The following is a 23,513-nucleotide window of genomic DNA, read 5'->3' on the forward strand; positions in this document are numbered from 1 at the left end:
TCTGCAAGAAGTAACTCGGTAAAGAAAAATATTTATAAATAACTATATACTATATCAACTTTAAACTTAACCCTAACCATTAGAGTTGATATGCGACACAAGGCATGACTAGAAAAAAAAAATATTTTAATACTTTTGACCATGCAATCTAGACCAAAACTGATTTTAACCGTTCTACAAGATCATGAAATGTACCGCTTAATTTCAAATGCTTGTGACCCAATACAGCTTTGCAGAACCGTATCTCATGTTTTAAACACTCACAAATATGTCGTGAGGACTTGCCCATTGAATTAAGTTTAAGAATCAAGTCATCCACTTCGGATGAGGATCTGCAGGGCCCACCATGAATTTTAACTTTTGCCGTGTAGACGCCTCTTTGCGTGATCGATTTAAGCTCTTTTGCAATCTTTTTATCTTGATTGTCTGCAAAAATCTGTTTTTTGTCATTCCTCATTTTTTTTTCTAATTCAATGTTGGCCTGCCTTAACTGTGCTGATCTTTTGCGAGCTGATTTTAGAAGCTTGTGTGCTTTGAGTTGATTGCTGTGTTTAAGATAATGAAAAGTTTTATTTCGCTTAATACAGTGGACAGCAGATCTGTTATGCAAGGAGGCATTTCTTCTTTTAGAAATATCAAAATCAAAATCGCCAAAAGAACTTTCTCCAATCAAATTGGTTAAAGGACAATGACGAAGTTGATTTTGAACAGCAGGGTCTAAATTACAAAAGTAACCCCCATCCATAAATTCTGCAAGCTGTCTTTCTGTTAGAATCAATGCCTCCTTGCAAAGAGATCTAAGCATGTCCACCATAAACTGTTCATCACAAATGGCAATAAATTCATGAATAGAAATGGACAAAGCAGAAGAAATATTCATTGTATTATCAAAGACAGATGTACAAGTTTCATTAAAAAGGTCACTGGGATCCTCAGACCACCTCTGAAAAGCATCCCTAAGCATTTTAGCATAGGTATGAAATTCTGAATACTTAACAGAGCTGTTCACCAGTTTCCAGTAAGGACCAGTGACCTTGATATAAAACAAAGCAAGACAACAAACACAGGACATCAATGCATTGTCTTGAATATCAACAGCAACAGATTCAATTTTCATGTTAGTGTTGTCATTCAAAACACCAGAGGTGAAAAATAACTTCATTGTTGACAAATGAAAAATGAGAGCAGCAGCTGCTTCAAAATGGCAATTAAAACGGTTACTTTTAAAGCTCGGAAAATAAGACTTTTCACAAAACGTTGTCCACTCTATTCTACAGCCATTCTTCTGGTCACCATTTGGACCTAAAATACCAGACGCCATTCTCAGAATACGAAAAGTAGCAGACTCTTTCGTATCTGAAAATTTTGCAAATTTACTTTGATTATCTCGGCCGAGAGGACCATGATCAGCGACATAGGCATTCTCTACATTGGCAATGGCCTTTTCAAATGCACTGACAAGGCCCAAAAGATAGTGCGCATTGCAATGTAGAAAATGTATCAAAACATCTTGGCCCAACTCAGCCTTGACATGGTCAAAGAATAAATTTCCATACGACTTCATGGCACTTGCTCTGTCAGTCATGAGACTGGTAATTTTAGACAAGATAATACGTAATATCCCTTCATTATCTACAGAAGCAAATTGAGCATATGTTACAGAAATTTGTGACAGAACACTCAAAGCCAAATCTAACAAAGTATTAGAATTTTCAGTGGCAACAGGAGCATAGCCTAAATAAAAAGTATCCCCATTACTTAGTGACAACTGATGGCCAACAATTTTTTTTTGGTCACGACTGGTACCATCGCTATGAAGAGTGACATCATCAACTTTCAAAATGCTTTCAACTATTTGAAACTGAGAAAGGGCATAGCCTTCATCAACAATATTTAATACAGTCTGCATGCAGGGTAATTTTTCAATAAAGGAATATTGGAATAAATTATTAGCAACAATTTCAATTACTTTGCTAACATTGGCAGCTGATACACCAGTTTCACACACAAGGCCTATAGCAGTCGTACGTATGGCATCACTATAGACATTATTTTTTGTACCCTTAACAGCAACATTGAAATCATTCATGTTTAAGAATAATTTGTTATTTAAAGCAACAATTTCCTCCTCAGAAGATGTAAGCTGTTTTTTCAATTCTTTGCTCTTTGACTTAGCTTTGCTGAGTTTTTTTTCTAAATTAGAAATGTCGTTTTTCAAAGAAATTTCATTTTTTGACATACTGTCTTTAATACATTTTACTTCAGATTTTGATTTGTTTTTGGCACATTTAACTTTCAATTTTAAAACATCAACCTTATCCTTAGCCAGACAAAGATCTGCGTCGTGCTGCACACGCAAAAGTTCACTATTTGATTTCAAACTCTGGAGTTCAGTATTTAAAGTATGTTTCTCCGACTGCAGTAGAAGAATCAAATCTTTTAAACTTTTAACTTCCTCCTTTAAATGAAGACAATCTGTACAATGTTTTTTTACAGTCGGAGAAAGAATGGGCTGGGGTGCAGGAATCTGAAGATCTGATTGTAAATCTACATTAAAAGTGAAAGCTTTATGAAGAAAGTCCTGCATGGGAGATCTATTATTCTTAAGATTAAAATAATCTGTAACAATTTTGTCCCCATGGCGAGCAAGTTTTGAAGTGACTGGACACTTAACAAATTTAGCAACCCACAAGTGAAAATGGTTTTTTGAAGATTTCATGATAGCCTTAGCCTTATGAAGCTCAACAATTAATTCATTACAAACAACAATATCAGTAACATCAAAATTCTCAGGATCGCTGAATGTCTGTCGATTAATTCCAATAGAGGACAAATAAGGTGACAAAGCTAAAAAATTCACACGTTCCTCAAGGAATACATCCAAACAACAATCCTCACTGTGACACCACTTGTACGAGTATTCCACGATTGCACGAACGCGTCCTCTTACATGATGCCCCAGGTCAGGTTTCAATTTCAGGATCCAGTCCTCCACCTAGAGAAGCATAAATGAAAAAGAAAAAAAAAAAGGTTAATAGCCATATAGAACTACAGTACTAATACGATTCTTGACACCAGCTGCGGACAAAACTTGTGTATTAGTTAAATATCGCCTGACTACAAAATGACATCTTTGATGATCATGCATCATTATAAAAAAAAATTGCCTCCAGATCTGCATATTTTTTATAAGGCCACAACTCCATCGGCACACTACTACAACTCCACAAACAAAAACAAATATCACACAACATACCTCTCTCCATGGTCGCCGTCCCTCCTCTTTCAGGAAATACAACTGAACCAGAAGACGCCTCGTAATGACATTGATGGTCGGAACATTGGGACGTCTTCCCTTTCCAACAGCCAGGAATGAACTTCTAAGGCCATTGTAAACTTCGTCAACTGAAATTAAAATGAATTGTTTTACTTAATGAGCACAAGAAGGTAAAATACTAATACATCACATCAATCCGACCAGTCCATGTTGTAAGGGGTTGAAGCTGTAGTACAAGTAATAAGTAAAAGGCAAACATTTGTCAATCAACTATTACTCTAAATGCCACTGGAATCGGAAAAGAAAAAAAAAAGAAATAAAACCAGTATCCATGTCACTTGTAACTGAATTTGAAATTAATGTTCCCACAACTATTCAAGCCCACTTAAACTTTGAGATTCATAAACCAACAATGGACTCGGCAGGTCAATGAGATTAACTTTCATGGCCGCCATTTTAAATTATGAATTCGTACAGACCTGTACCCCATACCTTAAATAATAACAGTAAACAGATAAAAGATAATCAAAACATAAACTTAAACAAATGAAATATGTTAACAAGATATTGACCTAAACAAAGAAATAAAAATGTTATACAAAAGACAAAGCATGAAAATTACAAAGGCATGTAAAGTACAGGTAGCTGGAGGAGATAATGAAACTGGACGGTTCATCGTTACTCAGTTGACACAGGTCCAATCCAACATGAAATTTAAACACTTTTACAGACTTTTTTACAACAACAAACATATTTATTTCCACTAATATTCTTAATTATCATTTTACTTACCGACTTTAGACTTCAAATCCATGAAAACTGTTTGTGATTCCCAATCACTGACGAAAATCCCGCGACCCGTTAGCACCGACTTTGAGAGAGGAGCAAGTGAAAGATGGGCAGAAACGGGCGCGTTGTATGGTTTTTATAATCGAATACCCAGCTAACGCCATACAATTTATTGGGTTGTAGTTCCCATAAATGTAAAGAAAAAAGGTTGCTCTTTATTTTGATACCACTTTAAGTATGTTCTGATAAAATTAAATGACTTTTTTTCCGACTTATCTTTAAAAAACTGCTATTAAAAGTTGAAAAATGGGATCGATACCACTTAAAGTTATATCGAATTAAACGTCGTACAATTTTCTTTTCGAATAAGTAACTTTTGAATCATTGCGTTTCACGGCGCGACCTGGCTTTGAAAAATAAAAAGACATGGGTATCAAATGACCGCTCGAGCCCGTAGTTTTTCGCTAAAAGTGACCTACAAACAAACAGTCACAATTTATTTTCCTCAATGTATTTTGATACAAATTTGATACCCTTAAAAAGAGCAAGAATTGACCTTTAGAATGATATCAACGAAAATGCAATAACTTTTGTACGAGGATAAGACTGAATTGATACAAAAGCCTTATTTTCGTTTAAATTTACGGCGCTGACAGCCGATAAGCACCGGTTTGGAGTAGCTAGTAATAGCTAGTAATAATAAGTACCAGGCAGTCTGGTAGCGCACAATTAATATTTGATCTACTGAAATTATATTGAAGGATCACAATAGTCATATAACTTTATAAACAAATCAGTCCACATCCAAATTATTGACAGGGGTCTGAGCCCATCCAAAGCAAAGTTTCATAACATAATTTTTTTTAAAAAAAGCTTACTATTGCTGTAAAGTCACATACGCCTCTATAATAATAATAATTAATGATAATTTCTTAACCAATAACCTTAGAACGCATTCGAACTAAAACAAAACTAATGTGAATCTCGATAAGTTGTCCGCAATGGACTCGTCCGAAACCTGAATTGAGTGTCCGCCATTTTGAAATCAAGATTTCATCGCCACAAAAGTCTAGTGTATTAAGATGACAAAATACAGCTGTATTATTCATTAAAATAAAATTTAGATTGGTGTCATATAAAATTAGATAACTGATTAAAGTCTTACTGGTATTTGTTTAGGGGAAAATATAACATAAAAAAATACAAAGTGCCACAAAGTTCCCAGTTGCTGGATACGAGGGAATACCGCAAGTGAAAGAATTTTAAAAGACACTGCGTTTACGATTTTGACAAAAAAAAACTAACTAATATAAAAAATGCAATATTTTCAATGATCAGAAAGTAGATTTCAAACATATAACTTACCTATAATGAGCTTTGAATCCATTCTTGAATGAAATCAATCAATCAATCACACCTTGTTTACAACTAGTCGCGAGTCGACTAACGTCAACTCGGCTCCTTCGTTTGAATGACTTCGCCGGGCATGGTCGTTCTTTTTAAATAGCCAGCTTGCGGACGCTGTTCCATAAAATAGTTTCGAATTTTTACCATGAATAGAAAATTGAATACTTTTTCATTTCATGTAAGTTTCGTTTCAATGTTCTCATATTTCGGCATTTTTTTTGTCAAAAACTTCAAAAAAATCGATTTTTAGAGAGGAATATGATTTTATACAATATAAAATTATATACCAAACGAAAGAGAATTCAATTCTGCTTCAAATAACACCATTCATTTCCCGATCTCATAAACGGCGCTCGCAAGACATCCGGTTGAAAAAGATGAGGTCATAAAAACTGACCGTGAGCATTCCGACCAACCGTTTTCTACACATTTTTATTCAAATCTATTAATATTACTTATTGAACAAAACCATTTTCTTTTTTCCCTATCATAAAGAAAAAAGGATGATCTTTACAATGACACCAAGTGTAATGCATACATTTTACACATTATTTGAGAGTAGCAGTGTGAAAGTGATGAATTTTCCCGATTTTCATCACAATTTTACCCGATAGTGGCTGGTTTGGAGTACCTATTACAATTTTTCGGACAAAGACAACGCTGTTATGCGCCGAGCACGAGGCTCGAACCCAGACCTTCTGATCCGAAAGTGAGTGTCATACCACTAGACCACATAGCCGCACAAGATTGACAGCCACACGGCTAAAATCGGTTTGAAACTTACCCGACTTCCTCCCCAGGTGTAGTAGGTGATGAGGGACGACCAGCCAAACAGGAAGACGACCATGCACAGGACAAACAGGAATCCGGAGCACAAGGTGAAGTCAATCTGAGAAGTCAAAAGAAAAATTATTTTTTTTTAAAATTGAGCTTTTATATAGCGTGATATCCACTTAAGGTGCTCAAACAAAGTGCTTTACAAATGGTCCCTAACATGTAGAACGAAACATGACGCCAGTTAGGCGATATTACAATTTTTTTCGTACTCATTTTACACCTGAGTATGGTGAGAGAATGTGAGTAAAGAGCCTTTTCCAACACTCAAATATACGCTGAACTAGGCTCGAACTCAGGACCTTCCGATCCAAGAGCGAGTGTCATACCGCTAGACCACATAGTCGCACAAAGTCAAAGAGGAAGATGGTCATGTTGTTAGAATCGTAGGGCACGCAAAACAGTCCTTTAGAGCCATAAGGCCCATGCAGCAGAGTTTATTTGAGTTTCTATTGCGTGAAATGGAGAATAGCAATTGCTTGCTACCCTTTGAATTGGATGCTACACTTTTGTAAAGGACTCCCCCCCCCCCCCCTTTTCCCCCTCTCATCCATGGGAGGTCAAAAGATCCCGCCCACAAAGGGAAGTCAAAAGATCCCGCCCACAATGGGAAGTCAAAAGATCCCGCCCACAAAGGGAAGTCAACAGACCCCGCCCACAATGGGAAGTCAAAAGACCCCGCCCACAATGGGAAGTCAAAAGACCCCGCCCACAATGGGAAGTCAAAAGACCCCGCCCACAATGGGAAGTCAATAGACCCCGCCCACAATGGGAAGTCAAAAGACCTCGCCCACAATTGGATGCTACACTTTTGTAAAGTAATCCCCCCCCCCCCCCCCCCAGTGTTTCAACCATGGGAGGTCAAAAGATCCCACCCACAATGGGAAGTCAAAAGACCCCGCCCACTATGGGAAGTCAAAAGACCCCGCCCACAATGGGAAGTCAAAAGACCCCGCCCACTATGGGAAGTCAAAAAGACATGTCCACCATGACAGGTCAAAAGACCCCAGGCAGAAATCAAATCTGTGCCAACTTACCTTAGTCTGGATGGCAAAAATAGAGATGGAGAGGCATACGAGAGCTGTGATACCCATGGCAATCAGCACAATGTTCGTGTCGTGGAAGCTGTGTTCAACAAACAAAACAAAACAAAAACTGCTGTACTGTACATATTGTAAGACAATTTTACAACAGACATGTTACAAGCAAGCAACAATAATAAAAAAATAATCTGTTTATGTTGAGGCAAAAGTCTGTTTTTCCATTGGGAAAATCTGCATAATTTTAGGCAAAAATCCCCTTTTCAAGGGAAAAAAATGTCTCTATATCTTTGTGCAAAACCCTTTTTTCAAGAGGAAATTTAAAAAAAATAATTTTTTTTGGGCTAAATCCGTTTTTCAAGGAACAGAAATCGGATTATTTTTAAGAAATCTTTTTTTTTTAAAATGGAAAATCAAAATTACCTGCTGATCATTGCAGCCATGTATGAGAAACAGAGAGTCTGGAGATGAAACAAATAAATGGATATGATAAAAATACAAAACAACAAAATTAAATGGAAGCTTAAAACAAGAATATTAAAATGCACTAGAAGAGGATGAAAAAGAAGAAGAAGAAGAAGAAGAAGAAGAAGAAGAAGAAGAAGAAGAAGAAGAAGAAGAAGAAGAAGAAGAAGAAGAAGAAGAAGAAGAAGAAGAAGAAGAAGAAGAAGAAGAAGAAGAAGAAGAAGAAGAAGAAGAAGAAGAAGAAGAAGAAGAAGAAGAAGAAGAAGAAGAAGAAGAAGAAGAAGAAGAAGAAAAAGGAGGAGGAGGAGGAGGAGGAGGAGGAGGAGGAGGAGGAGGAGGAGGAGAAGGAGGAGGAGGAGGAGGAGGAGGAGGAGGAGGAGGAGAAGAAGAAGAAAATAATGGTGATGAAGAAGAAGAATATCAATGGGGAGGAGAAAGATAATGGAAGGTGAAGGTGATGACGAAGGTGATGAAGATGATGATGATGATAATGATAATAACGATGATGACAATCATAACAACAGCAACAATAAAAAGTCGAATACTAATATTATTGTCTACAACCAGATCAAAAGTTTTGGCCTGTTCTATTCAACAGTGTACTTACAAAAGCTCCCAGACAGATGTAGTTCCCAGGGGACTTTCTCCTGTTGTGTAAAGAAAAGTGGAGAAGAAATAAACATACAAAACACAACAATTCTGATCAGAAATAAACATACAAAACATACAAACATACAAACCATACAATTCTGATCAGAAATAAACATACAAAACATACAATTCTGATCAGAAATAAACATACAAAACATACAATTCTGATCAGAAATAAACATACAAAACATACAATTCTGATCAGAAATAAACATACAAAACATACAATTCTGATCAGAAATAAACATACAAAACATACAATTCTGATCAGAAATAAACATACAAAACATACAATTCTGATCAGAAATAAACATACAAACCATACAATTCTGATCAGAAATAAACATACAAAACATACAATTCTGATCAGAAATAAACATACAAACCATACAATTCTGATCAGAAATAAACATACAAAACATACAATTCTGATCAGAAATAAACATACAAAACATACAATTCTGATCAGAAATAAACATACAAAACATACCATTCTGATCAGAAATAAACATACAAAACATACAATTCTGATCAGAAATAAACATACAAAACATACAATTCTGATCAGAAATAAACATACAAACCATACAATTCTGATCAGAAATAAACATACAAAACATACAATTCTGATCAGAAATAAACATACAAAACATACAATTCTGATCAGAAATAAACATACAAAACATACAATTCTGATCAGAAATAAACATACAAAACATACAATTCTGATCAGAAATAAACATACAAAACATACAATTCTGATCAGAAATAAACATACAAAACATACAATTCTGATCAGAAATAAACATACAAAACATACAATTCTGATCAGTTTTTTTAAAGCAAGTTGTTGTCTCAACAATAGGGAACAAATGTGCGATGTAAAAAAAATTTTAAAAAAATAAAACGGGTTCCAATCTCACTAGAAGTGTAAAACTAATCTTCCGAAGGACTGGATACGTGCCTTGTGTAAATGATCTTCTGATTTCAGAGTGATGGTTTTGTATTTTCTAGTCTAAATATACGCTGGTTGTCAATAAAGATCATCCATCCTCGTTCTTTTACAGTCTGTGGTCCTTAGAATCTGCTAATACATCCTGCTACTAAAATAGTTATATCATCTTAAAAAATAATTAAATAAAATAAATTCCCTTTATTAATCCCCAAGAGGAAATGTGTCTCTATAATAATCATAATAATAATAAATGGCATTTATATAGCGCTTTACCCCGTTGTCACAGGCTCTAAGCGCTTTACAGTGATATAAAACAAAACATATTACAGTGAGACAAGTGTGAAGGAAACGTGATACGAATTCAATTTAACAACAACAAAATATGAAAATAATATTGCAACATTATGACGTAAAAAGATAAAACTTTAAGTGAGATTTGAACGTTGTCAACGAATCCGAGCATCTCACGTGTGACGGGATAGAGTTCCAAAAATGGGGGGCCGAAAATTGAAAAGACTGTTCACCTATTTTACGCAATGGCTTAGGTTTGACAAGGATTGATTGGTCACTGCTTGACCTCAAGTTTCTATTGGGGACATATATGTTTAGAAGGTCTTTAATATAGGAGGGACTGTTCGTGCTCAGGGATTTGTAGACAACAGTACAAATCTTATAGGCAACTCTTTTTTCCACAGGAAGCCAATGTAACTCACGGAGAAGAAGAGTTGCTGACGGGGATTTTTTGTTATTGCGTACAATGAGCTTGGCTGCGTTATTTTGAGCAACCTGAAGTTTGCTAATTTTGTCTTTAGCTAAATTCGCCCAAAGGGAGTTACAATAGTCCAATTTAGATAAAACCAGGGAATTAATTAAAAGTTCTGTTATATGCTTCAGTATTAAATTACGAATTTTGCTTATTTTTTTCATTTCTATGTACATAGATTGTATGGTGTTATTCACGTGGCTTGTCATGGAAAGATCTTTATCAATGATGACGCCAAGGTTTTTTGCTTTATTTGAAAATTCTATTGTGCTATTTCCGAGAGTAATAGGTGATTTATTTGCCTGTTTAAGGATACTCGGCCTTCCACACATTAAAATCTCAGTTTTACTATCATTTAATTTTAACTTATTGTGGTACATCCAAGATTTAATCTCATTAAAACAGCTCGTAATTCGTTGTATTAAGAACTGTAAATTACTAAGGGGTGCTGAATCATATATTTGCGTATCATCTGCATAAAAATGATAACTCAGATTGAATCTGGATATCACACTAGAAAGGGGCTGCATATATACAGTAAAAAGGACAGGGCCAAGAACAGAGCCTTGTGGCACTCCAAAATTTAGTAAAACTTGTTCTGACTGAATACCATTCACCATGACAGTCTGCCATCGATCCTGTAAATATGATGTAAACCATTTAAGGGCAATTCCTTTTATGCCGAACGTATGGTCTATTTCAAGGGAACACTGGAATAACCCAGGCATCAGCCGCAGTGCAGCACCGCAAAGTGAGCTAGGGTAAGGTGATTTGCTCAAGACCACACAAGGAGGCGGGTAGTCAAACTCAGTACCTTTTGGGTACGAAGCAAAGACCGTACTGCTGAGCCACGCTGTCCCCCTTATGATTCAATATGTAACCTTTTCATTAATGGTCCTCCGAAAGTAGAAGGTGTGACGTCACGACTTTTCTTCTCTATAGCAGTAAGTAACGGAAATCTAATCATAAAATTTCCCATCAAGAAGTCAATCTCATTGTGTTGTATTTTCATTACAGAGTTATTGCCCTTGGTGGTTTTACTACCAATATTATGTCTGCATGAAGAACACACTGAATAGCATTTAAATACTGCGAAATAATGTCACAATGCATAATATTTTCTGAATATATTATATTCTTACGTTATTCTTAAGTATTATTATCAAGTCATTTTCACAGAAAAGGCAAATAAAAGTAAGTCTAGTTCAAATAGGGAACAAAAGTAAATTCAAAGAAAAACTTTCGATGTTTTTATTTTGAAATCATCTAAAGTCCCATCCAGACACAAGTACAGAATCTTCCCATTAAAAGGAATAAGCTAAAATGTTTAATATTTACACAACATTAAACTCAAAACAAAAGCTATAAAGGTACATAACAGAGAGATGATTTACTTCAGCTTGAGCTGTTATAAAAATGATAATTGAACTTTTGTATAAAGCAATATTCACTAAATGTGCTCAAAGCACTTTACAAAGGGTACCTTGACCAACAGCAACACGTAACATGTAGAATGAGACATGACGCCTGTTAGACGAGATTATAATTTTTTCCCCAACAGAGACAACTTTGTGAACAGCCAGACACTCATATTACACTCGCGTATGGTGAGAGAATGTGTGTAAAAAGCCTTTTCCAGGGACTCAACTATGCGCTTAGCAAGGCTCAAACCCAGGACATTCTGATCTGAAAGCGAGTGTCATACCACCAGGCCACATTGTCTCCCTAAATACTATACTTCTGACTGTATCCCTCTCAGCCAAGGGTAAACCAGACTTGATATCAAGACATCATTGACTGATTGGAGGTGTGTGTGTGTGTGTGTGTGTGTGTGTGTGTGTGTGTGTGAGTGAGTATGTGTGTATATGTGTCAAATTCAAATTTGTGAAGATATTAATAGAACTCAGGACTGGAAGGGCAGCACCGTGGGGTGGGGGGTTTGCACTTATTAAGGGTGGTAACCCAATTAGGGATATTATTATATTGTTATGGTTATTTGCTAAAACCCAAGACTCACCTGACACTTTTGATGCACACCAGGACAATGTAGAGGATGATGAACAACAAACTGGTGGGGGGGGGGGGGGGGGGGGGGGGGGGGTAGAAATGATGGAAATTCTCAATTCTCAATGATATATAAATTATGCACGTTTAAATAAATAAAAACAAATATGGCCAAATAGGAGTCCGTCTGGCTACTTGTGAGGCTACATCCAACAGGGATCAGACTTAACTAGCTCTCCTTACCAGCTATTTTCAGGATTTTCTCAAAAACTTCACACCCGACCAACACAAAAAAATATAATTATTATCACTCAAAAACAATAGCAGTCAAGTTCTTCCGATGCATCATAATTTCTTTAGCAAAACATGCTCTACAAAACACTGTTCATTTTCTTTAAATGTTGTGATGTACATAAGAAATTTGAATGAGAAAAATGTTGGTTGTTTCGTAACGAATGTGACGATTTTCCTATAGTTGGTATGGAATGGAAAGGGTTAAGGAAGATACATTTATTAAACCTGCATAAAAGGCAGGTCTGAATCGCCTTGACTTCTCGTCACCAAACAAGACATACAAGTGTAACATGTAATAACATGAGAAAATGAGCTTTTTTTTATATAGCGCAATATCCACTAAATGTGCTCAAAGTGTTTACAAGCAGAGCTGCCAACCCCATCTGATGAGAATGTGTACAATGGGACCTCAAAATGGGGGAGATTTCATAAAAATGGGTACAATCCTGAAATCGACGGAAAATAACCATTGTGAAAGTAAGAGGAAGGTATAATTACATAAAGTCACACCACACAAGCTCAATTGCAGCAACAATGATGTTCCCAAGACTATAATCCAATCCTATAAGAATTCTACCTCCCAGCATGAAGATCATAATTGGTCAAAAAATATATGAACATCCACTTGGTCACCAAGGTTTCTCAATTGGCTAGTAATAATATGAATTACAACTAAAGAAAACTGAAGTGACTCTGTACACTAAAAATGGGTACAATATTGGGGGAAATGTGTACAAGCGTACAATCACTGAAAATGCGTACAATTCCGCATTTTTTGCAGTAGGTTGGCAGCTCTGTACAAGGGGTCCACTTAACATGTAGGACGAGACATGATGTCTGTTAGGCGATATTACACTTTTTTTTCCGACAGAGACAACGTTGTTAAAGACCAGGTACTCATTTTACACCTCCTGAGTACAGTGAGAGTATGTGAGTAAAGAGCTTTTTCCTGAGGACTCAACTATGCGCTGAGAGAGGCTTGAACCCAGGACCTTTCCGATCCAAAAGCGAGTGTCATACCACTGGACCACATAGAAAAACAAAACAAAAACTATACTTACTATGCGGCGATATAAAAATAAAGCCCGGTGTCTGTTTGAGCCCATTCCCTGACCGAATCTCTGAAAAAGTCAGATGACAAAAAAAAAAGCTTTGATAAAATAATAAATAGAATAAAATTCCCTTTATTCATCCCCAAGGGGAAATTTGCCGCAGAGCAGCGCCGCAAAGTGAGCTAGGGTGAGGTGACTTGCTCAAGGCCACACAACGCAGCGCCGGGTGATTGAACTCGGTACCTTTTGGGTAGGAAGAAAATACCGTACCACTGAGCCGCGCTGCCCCATAAAACGCAAAATAAAATGCAAATATTTTCCATATGATATGGCCTGCTGGGGGATAAAAATGAAACGCATTGAAAACTCAAAAAAGCATGGAAAATTCATAGACAAGTGCTTTGCAAAAAATGGTCATGTTATTATTATTTTAGATTACTGAAACCTATTTCAAGGGTTTCATGTATATGGGATTGTGTCAAAGGGTCGTTCTTGTGACGTTCGCCATAAAATACCCCAATACTGAGTTATTTGGAAAAATTAGGGGGGAAATTTATTTATTTATTATTTATTTATCTTTTAAACTTTAAATTGTGATGTGGATATAACTGTTTCCATTAATTTCATGATTTTGTAGACTGGTTTGTATAGACCTGTAAATGAGCTCTATAAAAATTGACTGAACCTGAAACTCTTCGTAATTCGTCGTCGCGGTAAAATCCAAAGAATCAAAATGAAAGGTAAACAGCAAGCTCACTTGAGCAAAGCAATGGCAGAAAACTAAATTGCGAGGGAATTAATTAGGCTACTTACCATTGTTCCTTGTAATTAGGTACCCAATCAGTGAAGAAACTTTGAAACGGTCAACCAGTTTGTTACAACATGAGGTAATCGAGATGTGCTTGTAGCAATCATTTAACTTTCGATTTGAAGGTGTCTACATAACGAGCTTCCGGTGTTTCGAATTTTTCTTTCTCATACTTTTCCTGTCCTTCAAGTAAATGTGGTCAATTTTGGCTTAGACGAAACAGTGAAATTTATCGCTCGGCGGCTCAGTTAAAATTGGCTACGACAGGTTTCGAAAGTGAAAAAATAATTTCACGAAGGCTGTGTGAAAATACACTGGGGTGTGTTCAGACACGGCAATTCTAAAAAGCGTCGCTTAGCCTTGGCAATATATATCCATCATTAATATAAACGGCCCATGAGTATGCGTGGGGCTGTGGAACATTCCTAGTTAACTTTACAGTCAATCGACTACGATTCATGAATTCTTTCTTTATTCATTTCTTTCTTCCCTTTTTAAAAATATATGAATTTGACGAATTGACGGATTTCAGTTAATTGACTGAGAATTTACAGGTCTATTTGTAAATGTTGACCAGTAAAATGCATGACATCTGAAACAATGTAAAATCATAATTTATCAGAGACTAATGTATGCTTTATTATCGTTGTTGCTTTCGTGATTATTTTTGTCATTAATATTTCATTGTACTATGAACTTTGTACATTTATGATTCATTCGATCTTGACCAGATTTCAATTATCAGTATTCTATGATTGTATTTTTCGATTGATACATTTTTCCTGACATTCAAAGTTGTGTAAAACTGTCTGTGAATGATACAATACAAGCTATATGAGATTCTGTAATTATAAACTATTGTATAAGGCATTTAAAGGATAATTCCTATTACGCCTTTAGTAAGATAAGGTAAAGATAAGATAAGAAATTCGCTTTAATCAATATCTCTGGGTTAAGCAATGATAAATAAACCCATAAAACTGACAATCTAGCATCAAATTATAGCAGTTATAGCTTTTTAAAGTGTTGAGAACGTATGGACAATGTTGACAATATGTCCACACTTTTATAAAACTTTTTTTTAGAAACTATTTCTGTAATTCTATTGGAGCTATATAGTCGGTATTCATTTTTTTTTTTAATACATATTTTTAACTGATATAAATGGATGAAAACAAATTATTTTTTCCGTAGTTTTTCACAATAACTTATCAGTGGAGTACTTTTTTTTTTTTAAATTCTATTTTTGTGTGTGGCAAAGGTCACAAAAACGACCGTTTGGCACAGCCCCATATTTCAATCAAATTGAGAGGGTTAGAAAAGGATGAACTGTAACACACAAAGAAATTAACAGACATCTCAAACTCAATCCTATTCAATAGACGACCCGGGCAGTACCAGCATTGCCTGGTACTGAAAAATAAATACTGGTCCTAAAGGCTCAAGATTGCAAATACTGGTACTGGAAATTCCCCGACATTGTTTTTGTTTTTATGTTTTTAAAGGCTTCTATTAATATTTTTAAAAATAATAAATAAATTCCCTTTATTCATCCCAAAGGGGAAATTTTTCTTTAGGGTCTATCCCAAGGGAAGACTGGAATAACCCAGGTGTCAGCCGCAGTGCAGCGCCGCAAAGTGGGCTAAGGCTAGCTCAAGACTTGCTCAAGGCCACACAACACGGCGGGTAGTCGAACTCGGTACCTTTTGGGTACGAAGCAAAGACTGTACCGCTGAGCCACGCTGTCCCACTATTAAATAATAATAATAATAATAATAATAATAATAATAATAATAATAATAATAATAATAATAATCATTGTCCCATGAATTAATTAATCATTGTTAGGTTTTTTTTCTCATAAAAAACTTTAAAAAAAACAACAACTTTCAAAAGAACTCACGTAAAAATGAAAATTGCCACCAGCCCAAAGGTGAAGAGTAGTTGGGTGAAGAGGATCAGGTACACCTGAAAGAAATTTGAATCCGGTAATTGTATGATAAAAACAAATCAGAAGACGGGTGAAATAAATAAATAAATAAATAAATAAATAAATAAATAAATAAAATATAAACTATTGAGCTTTTTTAAAAATAGCGCAATATCCACTAAACGTGCTCAAAGAGCTTTACAAGGGATCCCTGTCCAACAGCAACATTAAACATTTAGGACAAGACATGACATGACGCCTGTGAGGCTATATTATAATTATTTTTTTTTCGGACAGAGACAACACTGTTAACGGCCAGGTACTCATTTTCCACCTGAGTATGGTGAGAGAATTTGAGTAGAGAGCCTTTTCCAAGGACTCAACTATGCGCCAAACGAGGCTCAAACCCAGGATCTTCCTATCCGAAAGCGAGTGTCATACCACTAGACCACATAGCTGCATAATTTGAGGAGATGACATTCAAAATCTGCCAAAGTCGCATTTTCAACATTCAGAGGGGTTGCTCTATAATCAACGCTATCCATGAGTGGTGGATAACGTCGATTAAAGAGCGTCCCTCTCTCGTAACCAGATGGAGGGTGCCATGAGAGTAGAGTCCTAGGCTCAACTCCACATTGCATGTCGCAACAAAGTTTTTATTCTCTATTGCCTTCTGGGATTTCTCTAATCACCTCAATTCTAGTTATATGTGACTGTCTTATTTGTGGCTATAAATTCAATGTCAAAAGAAAAAAAAATTTTTTTTAAAATAATTTTTTTATAATTGACCTTTTATATAGCCTGGTCAACAGCAACATTTAACATGAAGGACGGGACATGATGCCTGTCAGGCGATATTACAATTTTTTCAGACATAGACAACGCTGTTAATGGCCAGGTACTCATTTTACACCCGAGTACGGTGAGAGAATGTGAGTAAACAGCCTTCTCCAAGGACTCAACTAAGCGCCGAACGAGGCTCGAACCAAGGATCTTCCAATCCGAAAGCGAGTGTCACACCACTAGACCACATAGCCGCACATATGTCCAACACCTAGTTTATTCTGACATAGTTACGGCTTTAAGACAGTGAGTCACAAATGAAAAATTTCATACTTAATCACCTGAAGGGGGACATATGGTAGTAATCCTTTTTTTTTTCTTTTCTTTTAATTGCTAAAATAACGATAATATAATCCAATTCACTAAATAGATAGCGAGTCAAAAAGATAAAAATTGAACAGACGTTAAAATCTATTCACTCATTGCCATGGAAATTGACTGTGTTTGGCGCCATTTTGGAGTATGTCCATTTTTCAAAAGATAAAAGCTCAAAAACGAATAGACTAATACTAATAACATTAAAAATTAGTATAATAATGATGATAGATTATTATTATTATTAACGAGCTATAGCGATAGATAATATATACAAATAATACAAATATATCATATATTCTTATGTATTTATATATCAATGTTATAGATGCATTTTTACTACAACTTTTATTTTTATCTTATTAACTACACTTGCTTTTCAAAATTATGTAAATATATCTTATAATGCTTATTTATTCATTCTTGTAATAAATGTTTTTAAACCCAATCTTTATTCTTTTTTTTTTTTGATGAGAAAAGTTTATCTATTTATTTATTTTACTGAATTTTCCAAGTTTAAAGCTTAAAATTAAATTTTAAATGTCCAACTCAACCCTATGTAATAGTATTTTGAGACGGTTGGTCACATGATCAAGAATCACCTTATAGAAAAACAAAAATACCACACCTTTTTAATGAAGCCTCGACGAATGGCAGCATCAGAGAAAGATGCGCCAAATTCTGAATCATCCTCATAAGGTTTCGGCGCGGCTACATTTGACAAATTCTGGCCGACTGGTTCGCCATACCCCCCGTCATACTTTGGTGGTGCTGCTGGCTGCTGTGGTTGGCCGTAGCCATATGCTGGTGGTGGAGGTTGTTGATTGTACCCATAGCCTTGGTTTGCGATGCCGTATTGTGGTTGTGGTTGTGGATGGCCCTGAGGGTAGTAGGCCGGTTGTGGTGGGGGAACTGAAACAGAAGATCACAAACATATTCACTAGAAGTTCTATACGATCCAAAACAAATATTTGTATTAAATACTATCAAACTATAGCCATATTCATATCAAATTATATATATATAATATATATATATATATAATATATATATATATATATATATATATATATGTGAGTGCGTGCGTGTGTGTGTGTGTGTGTGCGTGCGTGTGTGAGTGTGTATGTGTAGTATTAAATAACATCATTATTTTTTTTTTTTTTCAATCATATTTGTGGTTCCGTGCTAAATTCAGTTTTAAATAATACACAATTCCCGAGGAGGATGACCTTTGAACTAACACTCTCAAGTGTTTTTTAACTCACTCAACCCTAACACCGACAATATCCGTTGTTTACCTGGGTTACTTTTACCCCATGCCTATAAAATTTATTACATTTTTATGAGACAAATTATAGACGTATCTAGTATCAAAGCTATTGGTAGTTGAATAAAACTAACTATGTACATGCCTTATTTTTAATACAATTTTTTTCAAATCTTGAAAAGAAGCAATCATCTCTAGGATTGAGTGAGTTAATATTTTGTCCATAGCTTCTAGCAGTTTTGTGCTAAAGCTGAGATATCAAAAAAGCCCTCCCAACCATAAGGGAACCGCCTGCCTGCAACAGTTGTCGACGCCCCTTCATTGCAGGCATTCAAGTGCCGTCTTGATGCTCATTGTGAAACAGAAAAATACTGTTTGTAAAGTTAAATTCCTACACCTCCTTCCACTATGTGGCATGCCCAGTTTTGAGAGACTTGAATTAAATACGTTCACGAATGCACAAGAGCAGATAAAAGGCTGTAAAAGCCTACATAAATCAGGACTTATATCATATCATATCATATCATAGCATATCATATCATAATATTTATATATTTTTTAAAAATTCTTACCTTGTGCCCCGTCATTCCTGCCATAGCCATCGTATCCTGGGGCTGACATTTTTTTTCTTTTTTAGATTAGACTGGAGGGGAAAAAAAAACATTTTAAAAAAGATTGTAAGTGTCTACGGGAACAGGAAACAAGAACAAAAGAAGAAACATAAAAACAACAACAAAAAAAACAAACAAACAAACAAAAAAACGAAACAAGCAAGATAAAACCCAAACAAAGAAGAAGAAAAAACGCCAAAATAAACGAAAACAAGAACAAATCATTTATTTGTGACCCATCAGCTCAATGCAGGATAAACCAGTAAAACAGTAAATATAATTTAAACACATTCCTCCACAAAATAGTAGTAATACTTTATGATATTGCACACATAAATTGAAATAGACTTGTTTCATAAAAATAAATAAATAAATAAATAAATAAATAAATAAATAAATAAATAAATAAATTGATGGAACTTACAACAGAGTTTTACTAGAGTCTAGTCTAACACACGAGTATTCCTGTTCTCTCGTTTATGTCGATATCCAGCACGCCACTTAAAATTGTCTACTGGATTCTATAATTATTTGTTACTGAAAGGCAATACCAAGCTGTATGTAAGACTAGAATCTGTAGACTGTAAAAAAATAATGTAAAAAGTAATAAACAAAAAATGAATATAACAGCTTAAAAAAAAAACAAAAAAAAAAACAAAACAAAAAAAAAAACAACAACAAAAAAAACAAAAAAAAACAAACAAACAAGGAACATTTCAGACTCAAAACCCTTCTTCAGTCAACAAAAAAAAAAATGAAAACATAAATAGAAACAGAAGCTAAAGATGGCGACAACAAGGAAGATATAAGAAAAGCCCAAATGGTACTCAAAGAGTTGCAGGTTCATGGAAACAAAGACAGCCTCAACCCTATAGAGCAAGTGATCAGATTGGGCAGAAGAGAAGATAGACCAAGACCCATGAAAATAAGTCTGATGTCAACGGATCAGCGTAACACTGCTCTTAGGAACAGCAAACAGTTGAAAGACCATAAACGGGAATGCTTACAAAAGGTGTATATTGGAGCAGACCAAACAATTATGCAAAGAGAGCAGGCCAAGGAGTTAAGAGAGGAGCTGAAGAGAAGACGAGAAGCAGGGGAAGATGTAGTCATATATAAGAAAAGGGTCATTTTCAGGGAGAAGTTTAGTGAACAAATAAGAAAGAGAGACAGCGATGTTGGAGGAAATGACTGGGATTGGGATGAGGAATGACTATATTGGAAACGTGTCAGTCCAATTGCCCAAAATGTTTCTGAGCAAGGACTCGAAGACAACAAGAAAATTCAAAAAAGAGAAGTACCAGTAAATGATAAGGAGGGGCAGCACGTGAATATGAAAAATACCCTGAAGTTCATGTACACGAACGCAGACAGTGTGATGAATAAGAGAGAGGAGCTAAAGGCTATGGCAGAAGAAGAAGATCCAGATGTAATAGCAATAACAGAAGCTAAGCCAAAGAATGCAACAACACACCCAACCATAGCAGAGTTAGGTATTGAGGGATACACTATAATAGCTAGCAGAGATTTTGAAACTTCCGGCAGAGGAGTATACTTATTGGTGAGAGAGAACCTCAAGGTTAACCCCATAGAGGAACTCACAGATCACGACTTTAGGGAGAGCGCTTGGTGCTCGATTGGAGTAACTGGACAAAGTCAGATACTAGTAGGAGTGATTTATCGGAGCCCAAATAGCACAGGAGAAAATAATGAGAGAATGTTGGAGATGATAAGGAGAGCATCACAAAAAAAGCATTCAGAGATAATTATTATGGGAGACTTCAACATGCCGGAACTGGAGTGGAAAGGGATGGACGAACCAAAAGAGGGAAGCCTGGAGGAAAGTTTCATAGAAACCATTGAAGATTGCTACCTACAACAGATAATAAAAGAACCCACGAGACAGAGAAAAAACCAAAAGCCCAACGTATTGGACTTGATATTGATGGAGGAAGAAAATGACATAATCGACTTAAGACTGAGCCACCCACTGGGAAAAAGCGACCATGCGACCATATTCCTAAAACTGAGGGCGACATCAGAGACTGTAGATGAAAAACTGACACTCAGATATAGGAAGGCTGATCTAGAGAGTATGAAAGAGGAACTGGGGCATATAAAATGGGAGGAAATACTAATCGAGGACACCGTAGGAAACAACTGGAGTAGATTTACCAGAGTACTTAACCAATGCTTCGAGAAAAACATCCCGAAAAGCAGAGGGAACCGGGTTGGGAGAAGAAATCAACCTTGGATGACGCAGGAAGTGAGAGGGGCATTACGGAAGAAGAAGGCAGTAAATAGAAGATACTCTAGAAGCAAAAAGGAAGAGGATTGGGACAAATACAAAAGAGTGAGAAACGCAACTACTAAAATAGTCCGACAAGCGCATCAAAAGTATGAGAACAAGATAGCAGAGGAAACGAAAGAAAATCCTAAAGTATTCTGGAGTTATGTAAACAGTAAAATGAAGACAAGACAGGGAACCTGTGACATAAAAAAAGAAGATGGCACTTGGGCATCTGAAGATGAAGACAAGGCAGAGGTGCTAAATCTCTTCTTTGCAAGTGTCTTTACAGTGGAGAACCAGAAAAACTTGCCAGATATTGCTAAAACAAGTAATATAGATACTACACAATGGCCGATTACTGAAGAGAGAGTAATGAAGAGACTACAAAACCTAAAGGAGAGTAAATCACCTGGACCTGACAAACTTCATCCTTACATCCTAAAAAACTTAGCAGAGCAGCTAGTAGAACCCCTAACCAAGATATTTAACCAGTCGATGAAAGAAGGAAGACTACCAAGGGAATGGAAAGAAGCTAACATCACAGCCATATTCAAGAAGGGAGACAGAAAAAATCCAGAAAACTACAGACCAGTGAGCCTGACATCTGTCGTCTGCAAGCTCATGGAACAGCTGATTAGAGAAGAAATGGTTGATCATATGACCAAGAACAAACTATTCAGCAAAGATCAACATGGTTTCATGGCGGGAAGGTCTACAGTAACAAACCTACTTGAAACAATGGATGACTGGACGAGAGACCTGGAATTAGGCAACAATTTAGATGTCATATACCTCGACTTCAGAAAGGCATTTGACAAAGTTCCACACTGGCGCCTAATCAGGAAATTGGAACAGTATCAAATTAATGATCAGACAGTCAAATGGGTCCGAGATTTCCTCAAAGATAGAAGACAAAAAGTGATAGTGAATGGAACAGCATCAACAGAGAGACTGGTAACAAGTGGAGTTCCACAAGGAAGTGTACTGGGACCAGTTCTCTTCCTGATTTATATCAATGACTTGCCAGACAATCTATCATCTAAATGTAAAATCTTTGCCGATGATACTAAGCTCTATGGAGTAGCTAATACAGAAGAAGAAAGAAACACCTTACAACAAGATTTGAAAAAGCTTGAAGAATGGTCCGAAATATGGCAGATGGAGTTCAATGTAGATAAATGTGCAGTTCTTCACCTAGGAAAAAACAACAGAGAAGCAAACTATATAATGAAAGAAAAACCCCTGCAGAAATCCAATGGGGAAAAAGACCTAGGAGTATTTATTGATAGGAAGCTAAACTTCAAGAAGCAAATTAAAGATGTTCAATCTAAGGCTAGTAAAACACTCGGAATAGTGAAAAGAAATTTCAAGAATCTGAAAACAAAACACATGACTACCATCTACAAGACTATGGTTAGATCAAAGCTGGAATATGCTAACTGCATATGGTATCCGAAGTTTGAGGGAGACAAAGACTGTTTGGAAAGAGTGCAAAGGAGAGCAACAAAACTTATCACACACCTGAAAGACAAAACATACTGTGAGAGATTGAAAGAATTAAATCTCCCAACCTTAGATTACAGGAGAAGAAGGGGAGATATGATCCAAACATATAAAATAGTAAAGGGAATAGACAGGGTAGAGGCAGGATTCCTTAAACCAAACAAGAACATTCAGACACGAGGAAACAGCAAGAAACTGAAAAAAGAACGTTTTAAAACAAATGAAAGAAGGAACTTTTTTTCATCTAGAATTGTAAATAACTGGAATAAACTACAAGAAACCACAGTATCAGCAAAAAATTTGAATAAATTCAAAGCAGAGTTGGAGATAAGCAACACCCTAGGAAACAAGTTCAATTATAAAAATTGGTCCAATCATTAATAGATGAGGAGGAGCGAAGGAGACTACACCAAGT

At 35.9% G+C, this 23,513-nt stretch overlaps 2 protein-coding genes across 11 annotated transcripts in view; both read right to left on the reverse strand.

Annotated features, from left to right (window-relative positions):
* LOC144958297 (protein lifeguard 2-like) overlaps positions 1-23,513 on the reverse strand; it is a 51,501-nt gene that overhangs the window by 20,228 nt on the left and 7,760 nt on the right. For 6 of the 10 annotated variants that reach the window (XR_013642394.1, XM_078890173.1, XM_078890180.1 and 3 more), the window contains exons 2-10: positions 19,267-19,337; positions 18,056-18,339; positions 16,243-16,307; positions 13,541-13,600; positions 12,199-12,249; positions 8,420-8,459; positions 7,771-7,808; positions 7,345-7,432; positions 6,258-6,362 (exon numbers count right to left, since the gene is read on the reverse strand). Coding sequence is in view for 9 of the 10 variants with exons in the window: in XM_078890173.1 (XP_078746299.1) it covers positions 6,258-6,362; positions 7,345-7,432; positions 7,771-7,808; positions 8,420-8,459; positions 12,199-12,249; positions 13,541-13,600; positions 16,243-16,307; positions 18,056-18,339; positions 19,267-19,315 (780 nt within the window). In the remaining variant the exon portion in view is untranslated. Of the gene's footprint in view, positions 1-6,257; positions 6,363-7,344; positions 7,433-7,770; positions 7,809-8,419; positions 8,460-12,198; positions 12,250-13,540; positions 13,601-16,242; positions 16,308-18,055; positions 18,340-19,266; positions 19,338-19,729; positions 19,887-23,513 lie in introns of all 10 variants that reach the window. The other 4 variants (XM_078890175.1, XM_078890177.1, XM_078890176.1 and 1 more) reach the window with 1 other exon arrangement.
* On the reverse strand, positions 4-4,224 carry LOC144958295 (uncharacterized). Its single transcript, XM_078890170.1, has 3 exons — positions 4,070-4,224; positions 3,257-3,405; positions 4-2,995 (listed from the first exon to the last, which is right to left on the reverse strand). The coding sequence occupies exons 1-3, from the start codon at positions 4,089-4,091 to the stop codon at positions 149-151; spliced, it is 3,018 nt and encodes a 1,005-aa protein (XP_078746296.1). The 5' UTR covers positions 4,092-4,224; the 3' UTR covers positions 4-148.

This window comes from Berghia stephanieae, chromosome 12, assembly GCF_034508935.2.
Source record: "Berghia stephanieae isolate SIO BIC M18660-M18661 chromosome 12, UCSD_Bste_1.3, whole genome shotgun sequence".
NCBI classification, from domain to species: Eukaryota; Metazoa; Mollusca; class Gastropoda; order Nudibranchia; family Aeolidiidae; genus Berghia; species Berghia stephanieae.

What these genes read in the sequence shown, in the direction of transcription:
- LOC144958295 (XM_078890170.1), bottom strand. Translation starts at nt 4,091, where the DNA reads ATGGATTTGAAGTCTAAAGTCG. An exon ending in GGATTTGAAGTCTAAAGTCG is followed by an intron (nt 3,406 to 4,069) that starts GTAAGTAAAATG and finishes TTTTAATTTCAG; the next exon opens with TTGACGAAGTTTACAATGGC. An exon ending in GACGGCGACCATGGAGAGAG is followed by an intron (nt 2,996 to 3,256) that starts GTATGTTGTGTG and finishes ATGCTTCTCTAG; the next exon opens with GTGGAGGACTGGATCCTGAA.